Source organism: Sceloporus occidentalis, unplaced genomic scaffold (assembly GCF_023333645.1).
Source record: "Sceloporus occidentalis isolate IW3139 unplaced genomic scaffold, rSceOcc1.0.p SCAF_6, whole genome shotgun sequence".
Classification (NCBI taxonomy): domain Eukaryota; kingdom Metazoa; phylum Chordata; class Lepidosauria; order Squamata; family Phrynosomatidae; genus Sceloporus; species Sceloporus occidentalis.
Window position 1 is genome coordinate 106,986,605 of NW_028316986.1, and position 27,985 is coordinate 107,014,589.

Here is a 27,985-nt window from a genome sequence, read left to right on the forward strand (position 1 = left end):
TCATTCATTACCAGAAACCTAAATAACATTTTTTCTTACACTATTACATTCTTATGTTTTTCCTGTTTGTTGTCAACTCAGTTCTTGATGTGCTGTTTGTGACTTTGTTAAGCTCCCAGAGAAACTGGAACTCATGTCTCTCAGGTAAGTTCATACACAGGGGCTGTGCAAACCAGCCATTAAGGCTGGCCTGGGGGTGGGGGTGGGGGTGGGGCATGGCATCCATAAGACATATGCCCCAACTCAGCCCCCATGGTGGCATAATGTTGTGCGCCACTCCACACAGTCTGCGGCATCAGGGTGATCCACTGGCACTGCGTTTACACAACACAGCACCAAAGGAGCACCTTAAAGTCATGCCACAGCAGCTATCACACCCTGGGAAGGCCAGATCGGGACTGTGGCATGCGGTTGCCGCAGCCCCCATCTGATGAAGGCGGAGGTGGCTGCAGGCTACCTCTTAGGGCAGTCTGCACAGACTCACAATTTTTCCACCTGCTCCAGAGCAATTATTACTTTTATGTTTGGTGGCCAGACTGGGAAGTAAATGTATGCAAGCATAATACCTGCATCACATTACTTTTGCAGGTATGCAGGGCACAAGGGCATGATTTTAAAAGTACAGTACAGTGAGTCTGCACCATACGCGGGCTCATTATAGGCAGCTTCCAGTTTACATGGAAGCCACTGAGAGAATGGGGGAATGGCACACATGCCCATGGCGCGCACAGCTGCGCAACATGTACAAGCCTCATTATATCTAATGGGGCTCAAGCATACACGCTTTTTGCCTTATGTGCAGGGGGGGTTCCAGAATGGACGGGGAAAATAGGGGGTTTAAACAGTGATTATCTCGTGAAAATTGTGTGATTGCGATTAAGATTTTCACACGACATCACGATTAAAGAGCCATTATCCTAGGAATAACCATGCAATCAACAGCAACAAATCATTCATGTGGAAATCCCATGAATGATTTGTTGCTGTTTATTGCTTGATTATTTCTGGGATAATGACTCTTTAATCGTGATGTATGTGTGATAACCGTGTGATAAAGTCCTAATATACCACTTTCTAAATCACAAATATCCATAAAAAATAAAAATTAAAAATAAAAGTTATACGCTTTGCTGGCAACAGTGTATAACACTGCCTTTCTGTGTTACCTGTCTACCTGTTCAATTACCACTTTTTCTGTGCTTTGGTGAAACTACTGAGCTGAAGCAGGAGTGAACTTTGCTAATTTCATTGCATCCTTGGTATTATTATTTTTTTAAAAAAAAAATTATTATTAGACAACTAGAATTGGTGGGAGGGAGGGTTTTCAGTTAGTCTCAAAGGTGCTGCAACATCCCTGTGTGTGTGTGTGTGTGTGTGTGTGTGTGCAGACACACTTAAATGAAACAGACAGCATAGCAAACCTCAGAAAATCTGATAAAGCTGAAATGCAATGTAGTAAGCCAGAATTTGGAAGTGCATTATAATGCATTATAAAAATTGTTAATATTTAATATTAACAAAAATGTTAATATGTTAATTAATAATTTCATTAATAATGAATAAATTGTTAATATTTAATATTAAAAGAAAATTATAACACTTTTTGCTATTAATGGTTTAAAATAATTTAAATGAGTAAACGTGGCCACCATCACTCCACAAAAAGTACCTTCGCAATAACATATTTAGGGTCATATTAGGTGGTATGTTTCACCTGTATTTAGAAACAACACTCCCTTAAAGGGCAAAATATGACTGTTTCATTGGCTGCATATGCACTGTAGAAATAATCCATGTTCACACCTCTTTAATTGCTATGACTCAGTTCTATGGAAGTCTGGGATCTAGAGTTTGTTGTGGCACCAGAGCTCTCTGTCAAAGATTAAGTGTGTCAGAAAACTACAGCTCCCAGAATTCCATAGCACTGAGCCGCAGCAGTTAAAGTGGTGTGAAACGGGATTATTTCTGAATAATCAGCCCTAAACTCACTATTTTGCATACATAGTTGCTTTTGTGACTGGTTTCTGAAACGTAGACAAGGGTTCAATGTGTGACTGTCAAGCATGTAGCTTTGAGAAAGAATAGCAGTGGGGAAAATATGCTAGTAGCAGAGACCTTTTCCTTAATGTCTAGTTCCATCCTAAAATACTATGAATCATTAATCATTACTAAAAAAAAATAATGCAATTGATGTTAAATGATTAAAATAACTAATTTAAAATTTGACAAAAGTTCTAATGACTTAGGGGCAATGAATTAATTTTTAGCAATTTATTTCCAATCTTTGTTGCAAGTGTTTATCTGTTTCATTTCAAAAGCAAATGGATGATTGTAACACCACATTTTAACTAAAACCTTCTGCCAGCTCTTGTCACAGATTCTCATAGCTATAATCTTCCTTCCTTCTATTTGATAAGTCACATAGTGGTTGACTGACCTTAATGAAAGCCCCCACTACCACTATTTTACTAGGGTGTCATGAAGGCTTATCGACTTGGGATCTTTTGACCAGAATCTGAACCTGAGTCTTCATTCTTGAAAGTTGCACACACATACACACCCATTCACATTTTCTCAATCTATGTGTATGTGTGTGGTTACCTTCAAGATGCCTCTCGACTTATGTGTCCCCCATGAATTTCATAGGGTTTTCTTAGGCAACAAATTCTTGGAGGTGGTTTTGCAAGTTCCTTCCTCTGAAATATAGCCCATGGCACCTGGTATTCATTGGCAGTCTCCCATCCAGGTACAAACCAAGGCTGACTCTGGTGCCTTTTTGTCAATCTACAGTTTAATGACTTGAATTGTGTTGGAGTCTAGCTTTATTTCTGCAAACAAATAGACTGAATGAATACTGAGGAATTTCACATCTGAGAGTTCACTTGCTCAACTAGCAGCAAGCCAAGACAGGATGCTCTATTTAATATTTAGGGCTGCAACTCTGAACTAGACAGAAAATTCTTTGCAGATTTATTGTAGAATATCCAATCACAACTTCTACTTAAAATTGACATAACACCAGCTAAAGAGATTGCAGTTTTTTGACCAATAGCTTAACAGCTTTGGCTCTTTTAAAGCCGGAATTTCCCCCCTTTTCTCCACCCTTTTCTTACAGTATTCAATTCCCTTTTACAGGGACGTAGCTAGGATTTTAGGAAGGGGGGGGGTCCAGATTAAGTGCCACCATTATAATGGGGCTTGAGTGCAGTGGCACAGCAGCACACACCATTCATTTTTCTCATGGAAGGGGGGGTCCGGACCCCAAGAACCCCCCCCTTGGCTACGTCCCTGCCTTTTATACATCTAGCACTGACACTGCTGTTCCACTGTGTTACTGCTTTGTTATCAGACAAGAGACATGCCCCCTTTACTTTACCTAAACAAAGTGGTACTTTTTATATCACCAACTGCTAAAGATCTATATCTATGAAGGGAAGGAAGGAAGACAGACTTTATGCTAGATCCACAGTAGTATCTTCAGCTGCTTGCCAGACCACCTAATATTTGCTATAAAATATTTCTGTTATGTACTAGTTCCCTATTTTTATCATGTGACATTAACCATCAGGAAACCTAATTTTCCAAATGACTGAACGCACTGGTAATTCACAAGGAAAATTCTGTATCCTCACTGAATAAAGCATCTTAACCGCCAAGTTTAATATCTGGTTTCCTATGTTCTCTATTAAATGTTATAGCACATAACACATTTTGGATTTATAGTGGGAAATCAATACTGTAAAATAGTCTCATAACTACATAGTGGAATTTCTTTGTGGCTGTTTTCACCAGCCAAAACTGTAATTGTCACGGTTTTCCTAATAAACAGACCTGCCATATGTATGCTGGGGATTTGTTCAACAGCAGCTTATTCTTTTCCCAATTTGTTATCGAATGTTTTTGTTTAAAGGTTGTGAAGTTCTGCCTAACACACCAAAATATGTTCTGTTCAGAGATACAAACATTGCAGGGAACCATATGGTTTGTAACAGAGTAAGGCTATTCGGCTTAGAAATCCGAAGGCTATCCAAGTACTTGAGAGTTAAGGCTTTTCAATGCATGTCTGTGACCCAGGATATTAGCATTCTAACCATGTACTCTTGTTCTTCTGGGAGCTTGCTAGCAAACAACTTCCATCAGTGCTTGATCCCCTCGATCCATCCTGGCAGCACCCTCAGAGCAGAAGCATTTTCCAAACTAAAGAGTCTGTACTTTCTGTAGCAATCCATACTGGAAAATGGCATCTGAACCCTAAAGCTAAGAAAGCACTTTTGAGCTTAAGCTTCCAATTTCCTCTGACAGGCTATTATAAAACTTACTCTACACTGCACTAAAAGAACTCCAAGGATTTCCTGAGTCTCATAAGAATAAACAAGTTTCAATTTATCCTTCATTTAAAGCCTTAAACTTTTTGTGTTGCTTTATAAAGAATCACCATCTGTCTTGTACCATTAATGACTGGTTAAGCTTTTCCTCAGAGACAGCCATTCCTGTTTTCCTTATTTTTCTCAGCCACTAGTCTTGAACAACATTGCTAATGAAGATACAAAATGACAGAAATCATATATGAGAATATTGGCTTTCCTATTCAACTCTGGCTGGACATTAAATAAATATATCTTCCAAGCATCCAAGACATAAACAAAAGTGGAATGTCTACTATATCAGTAAAATATCTCTGTTAAGCAACAATAAGTATTCTACACAAATTGTGGAGTTCTACATATATGTATCACCTTGCTGGATCAGGAGCCTCAGCTATAAACGTGTCTAATGTTCACAGGAGTCCACATTTTTGTGTGGATGCCATGTACCCCCAGGGCATTTATGTAATGGAAAAGTGCATTCAAATGTGCAGTTGGTCATGAAAAAATAGTTTAAAGCCGAATCAGAGCTGGATCAGAACAACAGTGTTCTACCAATGAAGCCTAACCTAGCGCACAATGTGAAAACACAATTATTTCTCCCTACTCTTTATGTATATCAGGGGTAGGCAACCTTTCTGAGCTGGGGGCCGGGTTGCTGTCCCTCAGACAACTGGGGGGGCCGAAGGCAAAAAATAAATAATTAAATAATTTTTTAAAATAAATAAATAAACCGGGACAAATGTAGGACAAAATGTTCAAATGGAGGACACTTTTTAAAAAAAATGGAGGACATGCAAAAAAAAAATTTTTTTAAATGTTAATATAAATGCATGTTTCTGAGGCTTCTATAGACAATTGCCCCCTCACGAGAGAGGCCAAAGGCCCCAGCGGCAATCGGCAGCAGGACCGGGCTGGGGCCGGTCCCAAGGCCTCACCGGGCCGGATTCGACCCGCGGGCCATAGGTTGCCTACCCCTGATGTATATCTACATCTACATCTATGTATTGTCTAAAAAGAAAGTCTTTCAAAAACTTCTTTCTAACAAAGCAAAGGAAAAACCATGACAAATAATTTTCCATACTTATTTCTGTTTCTTAATTGTTTTTTCTTATCCTTCATCATAATATTTGTTTGTAGTGATACTTGATATATCGGTTTATTGCACTTTAAAGGTTGCATAAGAATTCATATAAATCAATTAATTGATAACTTTTAGCATCTGTTTTGATACTAGGCTTGTTTCCTAGATCTTATTCTATTGTGTCATTTTTCTTTCTTTTTATTTTGTTTTACTGAATGTTTATGTTTCCTTTGAAAAACAGTATGAGATACATTATGGTTACAATGGCTTGAATTGTTTTGTAATCATTTTGAAATGCCTTGGCTCACACTGAAATCAAAAGGAGTCTTCTGCTTATTTAAATAGAAGCAGGTCCAGAGACCAAAATCCTTCCTTTATGAGTAACTGAACTCAGTGAAGCTGTACAAAATATTGTAATCTGATGGAAGAAAAAATGGCAAAAGGCAACTGGAACACATCTGTGAAATATCCAGTGATAGAAAGAGCTTCTTCAGTGGCTATTGCCAGAATGCAGAACTCCCTACAGGAATTCTTCCCTATTGCCCTCCTATCAGCAGACAAAGGCCTTTTAAAAAAAATCCAAGCAGGCCTTCATTAGTTAGGCTACGTACATGCTGAGGTCCATGGGGCAGGAAACACACACACACACACACACACACACAGTGTTGTTGTGTGTCTTCAGCTTGTCACTGACTTACAGATACTCAGGTGAACTTCTCATAGGATTCTCTAGGAAAGATTTGTTCAGAGAGGGTTTGCCTTTTCCATCCTCTAAGGCTGAGTAGACAAGGTCACCCAGTGGATTTCCATGGGTTCAAACCCTAGCCTCCAGAATCCAACGCTCAGAGCAGTACACCGTGTATTGTACAGTGCCCCCTCTGTTTCCGTGGGAGATCCGTTCTGGCCCCCCAGCAAAAACAAAAAACAGGCATATTCAAGCCCTATTGGCTTGAATAGAGGACCCTGCAGGGGCATGCAGGCACAAGCGCATATAACACTTTAACTCCCTCCATTCAGCTCCCGCGGATATTCAAGGCACGCGGATCTGAAGTCCGCGAGAACAGAAGGAGCATTGTATTATATTAAATGCTTTTAATAAGTAATGACTCTCATGGAAGCTTCTTAATGGGGGAGGGGCTGCTTTGTTTATTTTTTATACTTTGTATGCTTTAAAAAACTAATTTGATACTTTTTGGTGGGTTTTGGGGCTATGTGGCCGTGATTTAGAAGAGTTTATTCCTGATGTTTTGCCAGCATCTCTCTGAAGATGCCAGCCACAGATGCTGGTGAAACATCAGGAATAAACTCTTCTAGAACATGGCCACATAGCACGAAAAACCCACAAAAAACTATGGAAGCTGGCCATGAAAGCCTTTGACTTCACATAATTTTACACAGTTTTAATATAATTTTCTGCAGTTATAAATGTAACAATTGTAACTCATTTCTTCTGTAAGCTGCCTTGGGTTCCACTTGGGGAGAAAGGAGGCATATTAAATGAATGAATAAATAAATAAATAATGTTGTATTGTATTATGAATTGTATTATACTGTATTGCATTGTAATGAATTGCATTTTAAAAAAATAAGGGCTTGCTGTGAAAGGGGCTTTCAATCCAGATAGGTACTGCCTTATGTTTTAATTATTTTTAACTTTTGATTTTAGTTGATTGCTTTAATTACCGTATATACTCGACTATAAGTCAATCTTATGTATAAGGCCAGAGCAGGTTTTGGGGCCACAGTTATGGATTTTGATATGACCCATGGATAAGTTGAGGTTAACATCTAGGGGCATGTAACAAAGGATCTAAAGCATAAAGCAAAAGATGCCAAAAAAGTTACAAAACTCCAGCAGGTATAACAGTTTTGTAGAGGCTGGGTAGATGAGAAAGTAGAGGGAAGTCATTGCTTCCAGGACAGATTACGCTCTTGCCTCTCACCAGGGAATAGTTCCTTTATTTATAAAAGTACAGTATTTACATTGAGACACGGATACATTGACTCAGTTTTTTGGGTCAATATTTTGACTAAGATTTCTAGACTTATACATGAGTATATACAGTAATCTGTTTTATGCTTTTAACTGGTATTGTTTTTGTTTGTTTGTTGTAAACTAATTTGTCCCAAAGTATGAATCCAATAAATAAGCAATGTAGTTCAATAACACATATTGGCATAAAGTGACCTTTGACAATATATACAATATATTCTATGTTTATGGCATGATGCTTCAAAAAGAGTCCCTGTAGATATATAGAAACATATATAGAACATATAGAACCCCATGAAATATCAGTCTGAACATCTGTAATTACTATCCATTGACTACAACTTCTTATAATCAACTCTATGTGAAAGTAACCCTCATTGTTATTATGCAAAGGGGTCTTGTAGCACCTTTGAGACTAACTGAAAAACAATGGCAGCATAAGATTTTGAAGACTTAAGACATTATCATACCAGCTTCTTGCCTCATGCAACTGCATTATTAAAATAAACAGGAACATATCACTTTGAAAATGTTTGTTATTGCAACTGTCTTCTTGGCCATGACTGCTCTACTTAGATCCTTCCCACTGCGTGTGATAAGCCTCTTCAATTGAATTCTGGCATTGCAGCCATGAGATGCCACAAGATTTGATTCTCCTCCCCCTTCTACTCGCTGTTCCATAACAGGCTAATTCTGTTCCTATTTTATTTATTTAATCTTTATTCACAATATTTTCAAACATATAAAATTATATAAAACTACTAAAAACAACCATACATCAAACACTGCATAATCATTCTTATATCCCAATTATACTCAAGATCATATCAACCTCACAACATCCAATCTACATATATTATACAATCTTAACATTGTCTTATTATCATATTACAAAGATTATAATAACTTAGCAGATTAATACCTACCATTAACTCTAACCTTCTACATGAGGTGCTTCATTCCCATAGCTTCCAATGACCATATTTACTTTCCTTCTCTTTACTCCATCACTATCTCTACTTCATCCTTACTTCCTCACTTTCTAAATCCCCCTCTTCATCTGCATACCTCACCCTGCCTACATTTCATTCCCACTCCTCTTCCACTTCTTCTTCTACTACTTCTCCCTCTATATCCTTTTCAACTTCTACTTTCACTTCTACTTTCTCTAAACCTACTTATTTGTTTCCATCCTAGCATCCTCCCTACCACCTTCTGACATACACATACTTTCTAAACACTACCTTATACTTAACTACATTCATCATTCCCTTCCATGGCTTGTTTTTTTAATTTTGATATGTTTGCATATGTATGGCAAAAACAATTAAAACAATTAAAATATTTTTGTTTTGTTTTATTCTATTGTTTTGTCATAAATACGTATACATACAAAAGAGTTAGCTTGCTTTGGAGTAGCAAGTGGGAGGAGGGGAGAGCAGGAGAGTATGGTGCTGTCCTGTCACATTATTGCTGTAATGGTGGAATTGAAATGAAGTAAAGAGGCTTTTTGCACCAAAATACCCGTGCTATAATAGTGACAATGAAACCTCATTGATGAATTCTGCCCATCAATGAAAAGCTGCACTAAAGCAACAGGGTGGCAGCAGGGTAGTCACAATGTTGTCTGATAAGTACTGGCCAAAGACACCTTTAGCCTGTTAAAAGTCTACTTTTTAGCCTCTTCTAGCAATGCCCCAAATCTGTTTCATCAGATGCACATCTGATGAAGTAGACTTAGGCCCAAAACACACTGCAGAAATAATCCAGTTTGAGACCACTTTAACTGCCCTGGCTCAGTGCTAGCAAATCTTGGGAATTGCATTATTTTTGTGGCACCAGAGCAATTTGCCAGAGAAGGCTGAATGTCTCACAAAACTATGGTTTCCAGAATTGCCTAGCATTGAGCCAGGGTAGTTAAAGCGGTCTCAAACTGGATTATGTCTACAGTGTGTTTAGAATCTTAGGCCCAGTACAGACGGACGGCTCCGTGCCTCCCATCTTTGCCCCACATCTGTGCTGCAGGATCCGCATGCTGCAGCACAAATGTGCTGGAGCCGCTCTATGTGGCTCCTTTTTTGTGCCGTCATAAGGGGTGTGACGCAGCCCTGTGATGGCTCTTCCGCCCAGAGCAGTTTGGGTGATCGGGCTTCCACACGTCATTGATGTGCACCCCGTGTGGGTGGGGCCACGCAATCATGGCAACACCCACACGTCATAGGGCTAGGGAGCATGCGGTTGGTGCAGACTCCCAAGCCCAACTATCGCTGCCAGGACGCCACTTCCTGGTGGTTTGTACCAGCCCTAAGTCTACAAAGATTTATGCTACTAACTTCTCTCTTTCTCTCAATCAAAAAGGTGCTACAAGTTTGCTTTGCAAACTGATCCAGACTAACACAGCTATGCCTTTGAATTCTACCATCCTGATGGTTGTTTAATCCTTTTTTTAAAAAATTGTATTAAGGTACTATTTGTATTATAATACAATTGTATTATTAGTTTTAGCTACATGGTTTTAATGTGCAGTGTGAGTTGCTTTGGGTCCCACATGGGAGAAAAGTGAGATATAAATTTAATTATAGATAAGCAAACAACCCTATCTAAGGCACAGAACAAATCTTTAATATGACCTGGTATTTTTTTCAGACTCATTGCTAACTCCTTGTCTTGACGTGTCATGTTCAAGCAGTATGTGGATACATGCCACTTAACCATTACTGTCTTTCTGTGAGAACAACTAAACAAACCATTTTTATATTCATCATATCATGCAAATTATAGGGAAGCTACCATTCTCTGCACTGTTTTTCTCCCATCAAACCAGAAAAAGAACCCATGGTTTGTTCTTGGCTTATCTTTTATCTAAACTGGGAAGTGCAGAGAAGAAAGGCTATGGGAGCATGGTAGGATCTAAATGAAATTACTATAGAAATCTTTTTAAATAAATAAATAAATAAATAAATAAATAAATAAATAAATAAATTTTTGTGGATGTAAAACTAGACATCTGAACTGGTGTTTCAAAGTTGACAGAACTGATGTTTTCCTTAAGAGTGGGGTTGTGACCATGACATCTATGCAAGGCTCTGGAACATTTTTGAGGCACTTCTGCCACTACAGGTCCAACAGTGGCTAATTCTAGGGTTTGGGGGAATGCAAAAGAAGTAGAAATAGAAATAACTTTTAAAGATGTTAATCATTCAATCCTACACAAGTTTAATCAGAAGGTTTACCAGTGTAGCTGGTGCTTCCCATTCCAGTGGCGTAGTGAATATTTTCTGAGTTTTAGTCAAATTTTCAAAGGAATTATCCAAGGTGCTGAAGCTATTTTGAGGCTAGAGTTCTGCACCTTAGATAGCTGCTTTAAATTTTGAACTAAAACCCAAAATTGACATGGCACCTCCAGCTATCACTGACTCCAGTGGCTCTTATACTCTAATACGTGCATTTAGATGTGCAGCGTAAGACATGAACTATGACCTGAAATGCCCTTAATATAAAACGTTAGCCAATAGATCACTAGGTCGAGTTAGGCAAGACACAATTTCTCAGCCTTGTCCAAAAGCTATATTATAGGCATAATAAAACAGCCCTTCCTTATAAGGTTTTGTAGGGAATTTTTAAAAAAAACTTCAAGCGGTTCAAGCATTTAGGATGAACTTTAAGAAACTCTAAAACTACCTCATTTATTCCCTCCCCCCCCCCCCCCCATTTTTCTGGTGCTCAAATTAACCACAATGTTCTGTTCAGCATTTTGAAACAACACAACACCAATATCACATGCATTAAGAAGGGAAATGTAGACTTTATACAGATTTTAAAATCTCATGGGAATACTCTCTTTCCTGTCACCTCTCTTCACTCGTAACAAAAAGACTAAAAAATACATTTTTCCTAAAGTCTACTGAGACATTGCCACTGGTACAAACGTAAATACTTGCTTTTAAAAACTACAGAACAGAAGAGAAACAAAAAGGAGTAGTGACCATGTGCTCATCAGGATTTTGACTCTCCCTTCCTAATCCAAAACATTTGCATCCAAAAGCTATGTTGCATAGAAATATAATAGGCATTTCTATTTGCTGTTAATTTTTACTAGCTGCAAATGCTAAAATGAACAGCAAATTAACCCTGGCTTGGAACAGATATCTGTTCACAGCTGATATAATCTCTCTTATGGCTTGTAAACATTCCAAGCTCCTTGTCAGTACTTTTCTGACTTTTTCTCATTCCCTGCCAAACAGAATAAGAAAAAAAAATCTCATTGTATTTTCCAATATACTAGCATAGTTGAATTCTGAAGGGAGTACTGTGTGTCAGTTATGCCATGTTATTTTTTTAAATGTTGTCTCAAAACAATTAAAGCACTAAAACAGTGGAAGGGAGGCTGGAAGAAGGGAAAGTGGTTTTGTCGTTTAGGTATCATTTCTCTCTCATCCTCCCTCTTTCTTGCACCCTTCTCTTTATTACTAGTCATTCACTGAATGACACCAACCATATCACTATGGTTGCAATACTAAGCACAATACTAAGCAGAGTAAGCTCAACTGCACACAGTGAACCTTATTTCTGAGTAAACACCCTTCAGTTGCACTAAAATCCTGCTGTTACAAGGCCATTCAGACTATATAATAAATTATAAAAGATCTGCATGTAAATTGAGAGCTCAAAATTCTTTGATCATATCAGAGTTAGCATTTGCAACTGGTACAGGTTATTATTTTAAACTGTAATATTTCATAATGTTATGTAATCATGAACAAAAAGCTTTTAAAAAACTGTTTTCACTGTGCTAAAGTAACAATCTAGACTTGTTGTAAGTATGTTATTCTTACAAGTAGTTCGCAGTTATTCTTGAAGGCAAGTCTTGGAGTTTCCTTAGCATAGTGCTGCTGGGGAAAATTTTCAGCATGTCCATCTTCATCTCTAGCCTGAAGGGAAATATAATGGCCTATTTAGGGACTTACAAATAATGGAAGAAAAAATAAGCTAAATGCATAACAGCTCAGATCATTACAACAAACGGGAATTCCAAAATACAACAACATTTAGAAGCTTGCTTAAATATGCAGTAAACCTTTTAGATATTAGAACTTTTAGTGCTCTTTACACCATTTTCCCCAAAACCATGCAAATAGATTTTGGTGTAAGAGTTAGAAACAACAAAGAGACAAGCCCCCAAATGAAGCATTTCAGCTAGATGTTTGAATATTTAACAGTACACTCCTATGAACATCTACACAGAAGTAGGTCCCACTCATTTCAATGGAATTTACTTCTTGGCAAATGTGTATAGGATTAAAGCATTGGGGTTTCATTTAATTTTGTTGCATTTTAAGGATTATATTACATATATGCTGTATGTGGGGGAGGGGAGTTATTAGAAAAAACCTTTAAAAATGTTCAGCCAGTAATATGCTTCCACTTTCATTTTTTGAAGAAACAAGGTCATTCCTTTAAAAATGGTTTTCATATTCATGATTTACACATTAATGCTATTAAATGGATTTCCCCCTAATTCTTTAAGTAAAGATCTGAACCAAGTGGTCATTAAGTGAGGGCAATCAAATATGTTAGAAAAAATATTTAATTTAAGAAGATGCATTAAAAAGTTATGGGTTATTTTGATCTACACTGTTAATTAAGGACGCTGCAGTTTAAATGGAGATATTAATGCAATCCATTAGCAACTATACTGCTTGCATGCAGCATTTTCCTTCTAATCTACAATGTATTATAGTTTAGAATTAAAGCAAAGAAGAAGTAGGTGAAAGGAGGAGTGTCAGCAGCATGCTCATTACACCGTTCATTTGGATGACACTTGCACTCTGTTCCACTCTCATCTCATCTAATCCCTGACTGTTCGCTCTCCCTCTCTTCTGGCCTCCTGAAATTCACAGCTGAGCTGTCTCCCTCACATATGGCTTGCATATAATTATGCATATTCCATTTTACACTGCATTAAAATGATGAGCTTCTGGCTTCAGGCCAGCTTATTTAAATAAGACCCAATGAACTTCAAAAGGGGGAGGGGGAAAGGCAGACAGAATACAGACGCACTGCAAGCAGCAGGTAGTTCTTCAAATTAAACTTGTTTCTGCTCTAGAAAAGAAACAGATATTTTACTTGATATAATACATGGGTGAAGAGTGTGTGTGAAAATAAAATCTTACATGTATCAATGAACTAGGACAGCTATTCCTTTTCCTTATTAATTTTGTCTATTTACATGTACCACATTTCAAAGAATTTCATTTTTGTTAATGTTGTAGCTTGTGGGAAAGATTGACACCTTGCAAATTTTGTGGCTTTCTGCTGCTTTTTCCAAAAAGATGTCTGTCCCAAATGCAGAGGCAAAAGAAGACTTTGGTGGAGTGAAAAAGACAATCAACAAAGTCAAGGGTATGAAGATTTGATAAATGAAACTGTTTATGAACCACCTTGCTCAGCTCATAATAATGCTTTGAGTATTCTGTGTGACTTGTTCTTCAGTCCCAGGCTAGTAATAAAAATTGGAGCCTGAGCCTGAGCCTGAGCAATTGTTGGGGAAGGCAGCAAAAAAAATCCCACTTGTACAGTGAGCTTTGAATTAGGCACTTAATAATTAATATTCATACAAAATGAACTCTTCACTTCAAAAAGGCAGTCATTTAGAAACTTCTGTCTTATGAATCCTGGTAGCAGTACAGACAGATAGCTACTTGTTCAACAGGGGAGTCAAATTTTGAAATCAGCAGAGTTTGCCATGGCACCTTAAAAGCTAACAAATATATCACAGCATATGTTTGCATGGCTTGCAGCAGTGCCAACAAACAAGCACATCTATCTCACAGTTACATGTGTGTTACTGTTCCATCTTGTAAGGTGAAATTACATGTGACAGACAGTTTGATAATTCTTCCTTGTATTAAAAAATATCAAGCCAAATGCAAAACTGGAAATCTGAAATTTGGAGTAAAGTGCCAAAGGGTATTCTGCTTATGTCTAGTCCTAGATGGCTAGAATCTGCAGCGAAGGCTTGATCAAATTCATTTGATACGTCACCAGCAGAGGCAGGGCAACTAACATAATGTGGGCAGAAAAAACAGATCAAGAAGCAGGGTGTACAGCAGTAAGGGCAGTTTCCACAATGAATGTCCTCATGCCAGGCTCTTGCCCCTTTCTGAAGAATGGAGGTCTTAAAGAGGTAGCAACATCCTTGGTATAGGCATGGGAGATTATGCAGCTTTGTGTAGAAGGCACAGCAGTTTTTTTCAAATCTGAACTATTAGACTACTCCTTGCTCCCCAAATTCTGTAGTACTGTCTCCTCAAAGACACAAGCCAGGTCAGGGTGTAAGATGAAGGTCATGACCAAACTCATAACTCTCTAGGCAGTTACCTAAACCAGATTGCTAATTCTCACTAAAGCAAGCTCTTTGGATCAGTGGGATTTACATATGTGTTGACTTATTTTATTGAATGCTTCTATTCTAGTTGGAATTAATAAGATTTAAGCCCTTGTTGTACTAAAACCCCTATCAGCACTAATGCACATAGCCAATGATGAGGGAGTTGCATTCCAACAACATCTGGAAACCACCAAGTCCTAGTTCAACCACTTCCTTCCTGCCACATGCTTGTTTTGAATTTTTCTCTTTTCCCTTGTCCTAGGTGGAAAAGTAGTTCATACACAGAAACATTACATAGCCACTGCTTCTTGCCAATCCTGCATTCCATGTTTCAATGAAATAGATAATTAATTGCAAATATTGACTAGGGATGATACAGGAATTCATCAGTTTCTTGACTGTCAAATTTGGAGTTCTTGACAACTTGAGAAATTTGTGCAGGAAGAAATGTGGGTACCTGTTCTGTGCTTTCAAATCATTTACAACTTATGGCACCCCTAAAGCAAACCTATCATGGGGTTTTCTTGCAAGCTTTGTTCAGAGAAGATTTGCCTACTGCTTATAGGATCCCATGAACCAGAGTCCTAAAAGGAACTGCCTTCCCCTGAGGCTGAGAGCATGCGACTTGCTCAAGGTCACCCAGTGGGTTTATGGCACATCAAAAGATCCCAAAACTTCGCAGAATTTCTTTTTATTCTCAGAACAACATAAGCTGTGCTGTATTTGAAAACTGCACAAAAGTTTCAGAAATTGCACAACTTTGCATTAAAAAACTATGCTTGCAGTCTTTTCACAATGCACAGAAAACTATGAATCTTTCTAAGTAAAAAAACCCACACCACTTAATGTTGTTTTTTGCTATATTGCAGAAAAGTGCACAAAATTCAAAACTAAATTCAAGCTGCATATATGCCTATACAAACAACATGGTGAAGGTTTCAACATCACCCTGCCATCCCTGTCCCCTGCAGCAGGTGACACCCAGTGTGGGAGTGCCACTGTCTATAAGCAATTTTCTATAGTGCATATCTCAGCTTATGACACATTTTTCTCTAGATAATGTTGGTTTGCCTGTGATGGGTGGCTGTAATATGCATATTGCAAAGGGGGTTCATCTTGAAATTAATTGAATGAGAAGATTTTTTGGTCACTTTCAATAATACCCAGGCTCAGAAAATGAACTTTTAGGCAACTGTGTCTGGGAGCCTCCACCTTAATTTTTACAATGCTCCAGCCCTGAGTGACTCTAAGGACCCTATCGCATGGGGTTAAAACGGTGGTTTACCTTTCCTGAATTCATTACTAATTCGGGAGGCAGCCAGGTCATATCATACAGAAATCACTGTTGAATTGCCACCTGTGTCCATCCTGGATACAGCCCAAGTTGCCTAAGCCGCTTATGCAGCCCCTTTTCAAAATCAGAAGCTTCCGACTTCTAAAAACAGCCTCTGAAGGATGGACCCAAGTGGAGATTTCTGTGTGATAGGACTCAGCTGCCTCCTGAATTAGCAATGAATTTGGGAAAAGTAAGCCGCTGTTTTAACCCCATGTGATAGGGTCCTAAGGCAAATACTCTGGAGCACTGTGAAAAATAAAATTCAAAATGGTAGGTTCACGAGGAAGTGAAGTGAATAAAGGTGATAAGAGATGAAATTTAAGCCTTTATTGACCAACTGAAATGTGCAAATGATTTGGTCCAGATAGTACCCACCTGAGAGAACTTGTAGAACTCAACTATTAAATGGATCCTCTAACCAAAATATGTAACTTTTTATAAGATCTGCCTCAATACCCAAGGGTTAGAAAATGACCACTTTAAAGATGGAAACAAGAGAAGAGGGAATCCTGGAAAGTATAGGTCAGTTACTTTGGCATCTGTTGGTAGAAAACATTATTAAAGATGGTGGCTGGAATTCAGCTTTGCAGTTATTGATACATAACCTCAAGTTACAGATCTGTAACTGATCCGTATCCACAAACACAATGTAGTCAGAATCATGACGTTATTGCCACAGCCATGAATGCCTTCCCAAACATAATTTACCAGGCAGCCATCAGATTGGATGACTGGAGTCCATTCAGCTAATATTTCCACCTGTCATCCAGCAAGGTTGCAACGCTCAGAAGCAAGACCCCTGTCGCAAGCCTCACGGGTTGGTGGTGGTTTGGAAATTCCATCTTCCTTGTATCTCAACTACCAGTTGAACAGGCTTTCGCCCAATCCAGTAGCTGTCTGGTAAACTATGTTTGGGAAGGCATTCATGGCAGGGGGGAGTCAGGCCAGGAGATGGTATTTAATTATGCATATATAACTAAATAAATGATGTAGAATTTTGGCCAGTATCATCAAGTACACAGAGGTAAAAGTCTTGTTGAGGAAGAATGAGCATGACTTCTGCACAAGTAAATCTTATCCCACTAATCTCTGAGTACATCAATAAGCATGTTGACTAGTCCAATAAACAGCCTTTATTGGGACTTTCAAACAGCTTATGGAACATGTTTCTCCTGAGCAAACTCATTATTATAGATTACTATTTGATTACAGAATAGAAAGTAGAATGTAGAAATAAATGAACAGTTATCACAATGGAAGTTTGTAAGAAATAAAGCTCTGTATTGGTTCTTGTGCTTTCTATCTTTTCATAGATGCTACCAGTGAAGGGCAGAGGTGTCACAAGGACCACATGAAGGCTTTGGATCTCCACAATGCACTTCCTCTATCTGTTTAAAAAAAATTGCAGTTTTGCCCTGTACTGGCATCACCATGTGGGCCCAGAAGTAAACAGGGAACTCAAGATGTCTGGGAAAGGAAGGAAGGAAGGAAGGAAGGAAGGAAGGAAGGAAGGAAGGAAGGGAAAGTTGAGTGGGAGAGATATAACAAAAAAGTTCACAAGAACAGGAAAGAACAGGGAAAGATGGAGGGGAAGAAAAACAGCATTTAAAAGGAAGAGAAACAGGAGCCAAAGTGCCCACAAATGTGCAGAAAAAGGTTTTCCTTAACTTTGAAAATGCCATAAACTAGGAGATCCAAATTATTCAGGTGTTAAAAACAAAAAAGAGATTTTGATGAGCTCTAAGAGGATCATTCCAAACTATGGCCCGGTACAGATTGGCACAGGCCTCAGAGGGAGGGAATAACCTCTGGACCTCATCCCCTTTCCCACCACCATTCCCTTCTCTTTTTGTGCCATGTCTTTTAGACTGTAAGCCTGAGGGCAGGGAACCATCTAATTAAAAATAATAACTGTAAGCCGCTCTGAAGGGCGGGGTATAAATACCATAATAAATAAATAAATAAATAAATAAATAAATAAATAAATAAATAAATAAAAAATACCTCAGGGATCCAAAAAACATAATGAAATTGCCCCGGTGCACCATAGGGAGAATTTGAGGGCATTGTTTTTCAACACATTTTTTTTTACTCTGGGTGACTACAGAAACGGGCATGGAAGGCTATACTTTCCCCACTTGAGAAAATGGGGCAGTTTTAGTGCTATCTGATCACCAATTTGCTTATTAAAGATCATGATCCAGTGTTGGACTTCTGTTGACAGAAGAGAAGCGCAGAATCCAACAGATGCAGAAAGAGAGGGGCAATCACACGTTTCAACTGGAGGTCTGTTCACCTCAAATCCTATTCTAATGGACAGGAAAATGCCCTGGAGCCAATTTTCAGGCAGCTTTGAGGATTGCTGGAGGGAGAGGGAGAGGAAGAACAGTTGTACAGTACTTGCATTGCTGCACCAGCACTACCATGGATTTAATCTTAAACCAGATAACATTCGGTTGGATATAGAAGTTTATCGCACAACCCCTAAAATGGGCCCAGTGCGTTCCAAACGTGAACGTGCACGGAACGGGATGGGGCAAAGAACCCCATTTTATCGCACGCTGGAATGCCGCTTTTTCCGCCAGGCGTTCCAGTTGCGTCCCCGTTCCGTTCCAGAGGGCGCCATTTCTGGGGACGCTTAGAAACAGTTTAGGGCCAGTGCAGTAAACTCCATAGTCTTAGTTTTACTTTAAAAAGACAATTGAAAACAATGGGACTTAAATTAGTCACAAATTAATCAAATCTCCAATAGATGGAGAACTACCTCTCCCTGACTATTCCTCCCCATAATGCATACGTACTTTTATTATCGTGTATTGTGTCCCCCTGCTTTGTTCCAAACATGTAATCTTTGCTCATTCAGCTCCTAGATCATTTTGGTCTCCTCTGCATCTTTGCTGTTTTTTGTACATTTCCCAACTTATACCAAATCCTTTCTGAGATAACAAACCAAAACTGTACACAATACCTGAAATCCAATTCCTATTTCAAATTAGGGTAGACCAACTGTGTTATTTGCTAGCTAACTGATGAACATTTCTGTAAATCCCATTGTTTCAATAGGTCTATTGTAGCTGGGACTAGCAAATGGATTTAGTCAAATATTATTGATTATAAATTTGTATAAAACCATTACAATATTGATCTCTTTTTAAAAATTTCATTCAGAATGATCCCTAGTTTGGATTTTTGCCTTTTCATTGCATCAATACTAACTGGAACAATGGTTTCATTGAGCTCTCCACCACCATATCAAGATCCCCCTTCTGTTTAGTCACTTCCATGTTCAGAGCCCATCAACAGATCTATAAAGTCAGGATTTGTTTACAATACAATATGCACTTAAAACTTGCATTTAAATTATATTTGTCATTGTAAGAAATGGGGACAGGGAGAAAGGAGCGCCAAGACGCCACCCCTTTCTGTACCCAATGGAGGCCGCAACAATCAAACAGCATGGCTCCCAGGAGCATAAAGAGAACTCGCTCCCAGTGGGTTCTTTTTGTGCTGCATGCGGGGCACCATTGCCACCCTCACATGTAACGATGACGTCTGCACAGCGCCGCACCGTTTGGATGCTGTGCTGTGTGTATGTCATCATGGCTGCCTCTGTGTGGATGGGGGCAAGCCAAGATGGTGCCCGGATAGCGCGGTAGGGCTCGGGAGCATGCGGACATTTGCTTGCCCGGATGGACTAGAGGGAGGGGTCTCTTTCTTCATGCTAGTCCTGGTGGAGCTGGGCCTGCCCGTTCACTCCCTCACAGGCCGAAAGATGACAGTTATCATGGATTTTAGGGCTAGAAGTTCTAATAAAAAGTGACTCTCAAAGGGATTTGCTTCAGAAACATGGTAAAATCACCTCCCCATGAGGGCACGTAGAAAATTTGAAATGTTTCTTTTTACAGGGATGTGCAGCTGTGGCATGGCTCTCCAGGTTTCCCTGGGGAGTAGGGATGTAGCCGGGGGGGGGGGGATCCGTGCAGTCTGGACCCCCTCTTCTGTTAGATACAATGAATGGTGTGTGCTGCTGCGCCACTGCGCCCAAGCACCATTATAATGGTGGCACTTAGTCTGGACCCCCCCTTTCTCAAAATCCTGGCTACATCCCTGGGGGGCAGTGTGACCCGCAACTTGTGACAGTTGCTCATCCTGTTCCAATATTTCTAAAGCAGTCTGATTTACACTAGGCCCTTGTTATCCGCTGGGGTTTGGCTCCAGGACTCTGTGTGGATACCAAAATCCATGGATGTTCAAGTCTTATTATATATAATAACAGAGTAAAATGTTATCATTTCTATAAATTGGCAAAATCAAAGTTTGCTTTTGAGAATTTATATTTTTAAAAAATATATTTTCAAACTGTGGATGCTTGAATTCATGGATAAAAAAAATTCATGTCTAGATATGGAATGCTGACTGCAGTTGTTCATATTTCAAATTAGTCTATCCATCAAAGTATAACACTTTTCTGATGTTTTCCCCTGTATCGCTACTGATAGAATTGTAGTAGAAAATCAATGATAGAAATCTATTCCTAGCTATGAGATATTTTGAATAGCATTATGTTTTGTTTTGTTTTTTACAAATCAGAAAAGGTTCTCTTTTCTTATATGTCAAATAAGCAGTGTAACAGAGTTACCTTGAAATCTTTATCTGCAATAAATAGCTTTATTTATTTCCAGAGAAGCAGGAAACTATATTTTTCTTCGCATAGCTTTGTTGTATGTTGAATAATTTTAATTCCTCATAATGTCATAGGAACTATTTCCAATATTTTATATTTACTCTTAGTTGTTCATTCGATGGCATAGATAAGTCATGCTCTGCAGCAATAGTTTGTAATCTCCTACTTCACCAAAAAGAGTATATTCTTAAAATTTTAAAAAAAACCTCAAACTTTCAGACAAGGACTGGGATTTCTGAGTGAAAAGCCTTTGTCATCTTATTTCAAGAACATTTATTTCCAAAAATCAAATTACAGCATGGAAGTTCTACATAACTGATAAATATTTTCAGCCTGATTCCTATATAAGGTCATCTCACACATTCCAATGGAATATCCAGTTGAAGATTATTTCAATATGAGAATTGCATCCTGGCCCATAGTACATGAATATTTTTAGACTGTTGATGGTACTATGAATCAGCTCTGAAAAGTTAAGCAATACTTCTAATGAAGCAGATATTATTAGGTTTCAAAATTAGCATCCTTCTGAGATAAACAGAAGAATTTCACATAACTTCTGATAGTTGTTGGTTTCATTTAGTCTGGATACAGTTGCAAATTGCAACACTGCTTCATTTTTCACCATGAAATCCATGCTTTCTGTTTGAAGGCCATGGAAAAAAGTCATTAGGGAAAAAACAAACATAGTAGCAAAGTGTGTAAGTAATCTACATGTTTGTGTGGCTCACGGTAAACCAATTCTTTTGTTCCCTCTTAAAATACTCATTATGTTAAAACAGTAATGGTGCTGATTGCAAACTGCTGAATTTGGGGTTGAGGAAATTCCAGAGAGAAGCTTGGATTTTAAAAAGTTTATTAAAAGCATTTTGAATAAACTATATTTACAGTATGCTGGTAGTAAAATTATGAAGTGAAATGAGCGGACACTCAGAGGGGCTCAGATTTGTCACACAATGCTTGATACTCAACTTCAGTTTAGTAATAGCTATGTTCCCATTTTACAGAAAGATTCCTTTACTGAACTGAGAAATGAAAATCAAGTCTTGAAGGCCATGTCAAATTCTTCATTAGACCACACCACATGCTTTCTATAAAAAATAGCTTTTAGACACTAACAATTTGGAAACTGAACACACTCACTGTAAGATTCCTCTCAATGGCAATAAATTGTAAATTTAGATCCCAAAACATATTACTTCTAAGTTTTCAATTTAATTTGAAAATTGCTAATTCTCCAATTTGAATGTCACCTTTGAATATTACTATATCTGGCATGACTAGCTATTTTTCATTCAGAAAAATATCGTTGTAATTTCAAGTAAGAAACACATGCTTTGGATTCATCACAATTCCCTATCTCCTCCTCCTTTCCTTTTGAAAATTTGTACTTTCTTGCTTAATGATATTACTTATACAGTTGGCCATTGGTATCCGCAGACTTGCCATCCATGGATTCAAGCATCCGTACATGGCAAGCCTGCGTTGTCTCCAATGACTTCACGTGCACGTGGCCACGCCACCATTAGGGACATCCATGTTGTCTCATGGTGGCATGTGCATGCAGACGTGCTGCAATTAGGTCCACTGTCCCTAAGGTGGCTGCACTGCCACTGGGGATAATGGGGGCTGTCCCTAATGACAGCATGGCCATGCGCACATGCCGCCATTGAAGTTTCATTGTCCCTAATGGCAGCATGGCTGCATGCACACACCACCATTGGGGACAACAGAACTTGAGCATCCACAGATTTTCATATCCACAAGGTGGGGGGGGGGGGCTGGAACAGATTCCCTGTTGATTCCAAGGGCCGACTGTATGCTATTTGCAAGCAAACTGGCAAAAACAAGTGGAAGAATTTCAAGAGGAAAGCACATCACTTCCCAGTCTACCTGTATGTAATTTTCATAACAATTGCCCACAAAAATGTAAAGGAATAATAAAAAAAATCTCCAGATTGTGAGTGCTGCTCTAATAAAACACTTACTATAAAGAATTAAAAGTGAAAAGTGCTGTAAACTGCTAATATTAACTAAATTAATGGATACTAGATGGATTTCCTTTTTTTCTCTGCAAAAAAAGAAATAGGCACTCTCCTGATACTGCTCTCATTTTTAGGGCAATGTTATGTCCTGCCTTCACAAACACATGGACATTTTCCAGTTTGCTAAAAAAAAACAAATCAAGATCATATTCAAACAAAGTAAGCCCTGATTATTTTATATTATTTTATATTGTTATGTTATTTTTTGCTAATGCCAGCCTTTTGAGATTATTATGTGGTATTATAAAACTCTTAAATTAGTTGAAACATGGGACTAAAATATAGAAGTAATTCATTAGAAATTTAATACAATTTAGCAGAATTTTTTATAAATTAATAGAAATATGTCAAATGGTTCCTCAGTATTCTATTAGTGAAGAACATAATTTCACAGCCAATCATTTCTGCCCATAACTTACTTACTGTGCATTTTTGTAATTTATAATCAAAAACTTCCTTTCCCTGTGGGAGGAAACATTATTTTCTATACTTTGATTAAGCTTCAGTAGTCGCCAGCAGCAGCCCTAGAGCCTCCAGGAGAGCCCCAGTCCACCGGGCAAACAGCTCCAGGGACACCCCAGTCTACTGGGCAGCCAGCTCCAGGAAGGCCCCTGTCTACTGGGCAAGCAGCTCCACCTGTGGAGCAGGACTGTTTCCACCACCGCTGTGGCTTTTTCCAGGGGGGAGGGGCTGGTGGGAGCGGCCCCTCTGAAAAGCCGGCTTCCCGGCACCCTGAGCCGTCGCCAGCAGCAGCCCTAAAGCCTCCAGGAGAGCCCAAGTCCATCGGGCAAACAGCTCCAGGGACGCCCCTGTCTACTGGGCAAGCAGCTCCACCTGTGGAGCAGGACTTTTTCCACCACCGCTGTGGCTTTTTCCAGGGGGGAGGGGCTGGTGGGAGCGGCCCCTCTGAAAAGCCGGCTTCCTGGCACTCTGAGCCGTCGCCAGCAGCAGCCCCAGAGTTTTTTGTTGTTTTTTTTTCTCTTCAGTGCGGGTGAAAGGGGTCAACCCCTTCTAGCTACCAGCATCAGAGAATGATTGGGGTATCTTCTCTCTGTTGCCTTCTTTGCACTTGGGGAGTGTCCTTGCCTCCTGGACTGCTGTGCGGAGCTATTTGTTTTGCTGCCGGGCGGTTTCCTGGGTTGTGAGAGGTGTGCAACTGCGCACCGGCCCAGGAGCCGCCCACGGACTGCTTTCCGGACTCCACCTCAGCGTCTTTGCCTGCGGACCAAGGGAAAAGCCGGTCCACCTGGGGGAAGGCAGAGAAAGGGGTGCGTCGGGGCAGCGACGCGTATAAAGCCAGCCTGCCTGGTCCCCTCCTCCGTCACGCCCCCTTGCCTCCTGGACTGCTGTGCGGAGCTGTTTGTTTTGCTGCCAGGCGGTTTCCTGGGTTGTGAGAGGTGCGCAACTGCGCACCAGCCCAGGAGACGCCCACGGACTGCTTTCCGGACTCCACCTCAGCGCACTTGCACAGCTGCGCAGTTGCGCACATCTGTGACTGCGCAGAAGGCAGCGGAGACGAACCCACGCCAGCTACCCGGCAGAGAATGATTGCAGTATCTTCTCTCTGCCTTCATTGTTGTACTGTGGGGAGAGGTGGAGGGTATGGATGTGGGGAGTGTTTTGGCTGGGGAGGCAGAGGTTAGTTCTCTCAGTACGAGCGGGGCTCCTATTGAGGTTGTGTGGGGCAGGGGGAGGTATGGCGGTAGGAGAGTGGATCAGCGTTACAGGGGAAGGCAAGATCGATGCTTAATATCTATCTCCCCTTCCTATCCCTCTTCTATCCAAAGAGATCTGAGGGTCATTCCAACCGTACCACAAACCCTGTCTCTGCTCCTGTGCAATGCCAGGTCTATTAAGAACAAGACCCACATTATCTATGACCTGCTCGAAGATACCAACTGTGACCTGGCTTGCATTGCTGAGACCTGGCTTGGGCCTGAAGGGGAAGCTGTGTGTGCTCAGGCCCTACCTGCCGGGTACTCAGTGAAGGATCAGACCAGGTTAGGTGGGCGGGGAGGGGTGTTGCCTTGGTTCATAAGAACACCTTGTCTCTATCCAGGAACCATGTTCGTCAAACTTCCTTTATTGAGTGTATTTATTTGACCCTGAAGGCCAGGGAAGGTCTAGGAATTCTGTTGGTCTACCGGCCACCCCATGCGCTAACAGACTCCCTTAACGAGCTGACACAGTTGGTTTCGGAGCTGGTGCTGGAATCCCCCAACATCCCCTTCGCAGCCAACCATATCCCATCTGGTGCGGCTCGGGAATTCATGGATACCATGACAGCCATGGGCCTGTCACAACTAGTCTTGGGGCCTACGCATTCTGCAGGTAATATACTCGATATGGTTTTTTGTACGGACATGGAAATTCCGTGGGCGGAAATAACTAATATTTCCGCCCTGTCATGGACGGATCATTTCCAGGTGGAGGCAAAAATCAAGGCATCTACCCAGATCCCTCCTAGGGGTGGTGGACCGATTAGAATGGTCCACCCTCGAAGGCTGATGGAACCCAAAAGGTTCCAAGAAGCCCTAGAGGGGTTTATGGTTGGAAATGACGGCGATTCTGTTGATTCCCTGACTAACACCTGGGACACTGTTCTCTCCAGGGCTATACACAGTATCGCTCCCAAGCGCCCTCTCAGGCCTGCTTCCAAAAAGAAGCCCTGGTATACGGAAGATCTCTGGGCAAGGAAGCGGGTGCTGCGACAGCTAGAGCGTGCCTGGCGGAGATACCAGCGCTTATCCGACAAGGCTCTCTTAGACCGACTTTTGGAGGACTATGGAGAGGCGTCCGCGGAGTCGCGTCCAGCAGATCTGTTCAGGGTGGTGAGGGAGCTAACTCAGTTCCCTCCTGCTCTGAACCCTATCCTTGACCCATCTAAGGCCTGCTGTGACCAATTTAACAACTTCTTCACGGATAAAACCTCTCGGATAAGGGAAGGTCTTGACGCTAGCATTGGTGCAGAACCCGGAGTAGAGGCATCCAGAGCTTCCGTGGACTCGGTTATACTGGATCACTTTGAGTCTGTAAGTACCGAGGATGTGGACAAGATCCTTAGAAGTGTTAGGAAGACAACTTGCTCCCTCGATCCCTGTCCCTCATGGCTAGCGGCTCAGGGGGGACCGGTAGTAACGTCCATGTTACACCATATAATTAATACATCATTGAGGGATGGGCAATTTCCAGCTAGCTTAAAATTGGCCATTGTAAAACCATTGCTAAAAAAGCCCTCCCTCGACCCCCTGATGCATAATAATTATCGGCCAGTATCGCTATTGCCATTTTTGGGTAAGGTGATCGAGAGGGCAGTTGCAATCCAGCTTCAATCGATCTTGGATGAAACGGATTATCTGGACCTATTTCAAACCAGCTTTCGGGCGGGCTACGGGGTTGAGACTGCCATGGTCGCCCTGGTCGATGATCTCCGTCTGGGCATGGACAGGGGTAGCGTGTCCCTGTTGGTGCTCTTGGACATCTCAGCAGCTTTCGATACCATAGACCATGGTATCCTTCTGGAGCGCCTGGCAGAGTTGGGAATCGGGGGCACTGTGCTCCAGTGGTTCCGATCCTACCTCTCCGGGAGGTTCCAGATGGTGCAGCTGGGGGACGTGTGCTCCGACAAGAGGGCCCTGACATGTGGAGTCCCTCAAGGAGCCATTTTGTTCCCCATGCTTTTTAACATTTACATGAAACCGCTGGGAGAGATCATCCGGAGGCATGGGGCGCGGGGTTATCAGTACGCTGATGAAACCCAAATAGTCTTCTCTATGTCTCCGACTGATTCAGTGACCAGGGATAGCATCTCTCCTCTTGTTGTCTGTCTGGAGTCGGTAATGGGCTGGATGAGGGAAAACAGACTCAGCCTGAATCCAGAGAAAACAGAAGTGCTCGTGATAGGTTCTCCTGGCCCAGGGATGGCGGTATTTCCACCTGTCCTGAATGGGATCACGCTTCCTGTGAAGGACTCGGTACGCAGTCTGGGGGTGCTTCTTGATTCGTCGCTCCACCTTACTTCACAGGTGGATGTGACGGTCAGGAGCACCTGTTATCAGCTTTGGCTGATACGCCAGCTGCATCCCTACCTGAGCCGGGAGGACCTTGAAACAGTAGTACATGCTCTGGTAACCTCTCGTTTGGATTTCTGCAATGCGCTCTACATGGGGCAACCCTTGTACCATACCCGGAAGCTGCAATTAGTGCAGAATATGGCGGCTAGACTGGTCACTAATACATCTAGGACCAGTCACATAACACCGGTCTTAAAAGACCTTCATTGGCTGCCCATTCGCTTCCGGAATTGTAACTGGATTATTTCTGCAGTTAAGATACAGCCTAAGTTACAACAGTAATGTAATGTAGTTATACATTTGTTACTGAAAAAAGAAATTAATTACAAAATATTTATTTCCATGCTCTGTCTATCTTCCTTATATACAGAGATACCAAATGTATGAGTGCCATTCTCTGAGGAGATGTAAGGCAAAGAAAGGATAAAAGGAGGAAGTAGTAACACACAGTAAATTATCCTTTTCCTTATTTGCACTTCCTCTGTCAGTAATGTTGATTGAGAGGATTCATGGCCACAATACAAGATGTGAAACACATGATGTCCCTTGTATAAAATAACTTTCTGTACTTCCCCTTTTTAATGGATACATTGTGTGAATTTTTCATATGGATAAAGTAGAAGTTGCAAGGTTAATAAGAACTAAATGGTCCATGATATAATAATGTAGCAATACTAAGCAAGGAAGCACAACTTGAAATAAGAGTGAAGTAACTACTTCTTAATAGCCAGCAGCATTTTTAATCCTCATCTAGCTTTAAAAATCTGTGAATTTGTTCGTATGGTAGGCTTCTAGCTTTCCTAACTTTTCCATGCTAAATGCTGATAAGGCAATGGAGATTGTTTGTGTATATGTGTGCGTGTCCATGTGTATAAATAAAAGATCTTCTGCCAAGGCCTTTTTATTTCTTCAGGTAATCATCAATAATTTGTTTATGTTCAAAGCAGGCCTTTAAACAGACTAACTGGCAATAGCAAAAAAAAATGTTCAACTGATATTCTAGGAGTTGCACAAAC

General features: G+C 40.5%; 1 protein-coding gene across 3 annotated transcripts in view; it reads right to left on the minus strand.

Moving 5' to 3' along the window:
- Nucleotides 1–27,985, minus strand: part of SOBP (sine oculis binding protein homolog) — a 199,767-nt gene that overhangs the window by 64,298 nt on the left and 107,484 nt on the right. For 2 of the 3 annotated variants that reach the window (XM_089530637.1, XM_089530635.1), the window contains one exon: nucleotides 12,277–12,372. The exons of the other annotated variant lie outside the window; for it this stretch is intronic. In XM_089530637.1, the coding sequence (XP_089386763.1) occupies nucleotides 12,277–12,372 (96 nt within the window). The remainder of the gene's footprint in view (nucleotides 1–12,276; nucleotides 12,373–27,985) is intronic. 3 annotated transcript variants of the gene reach the window in all.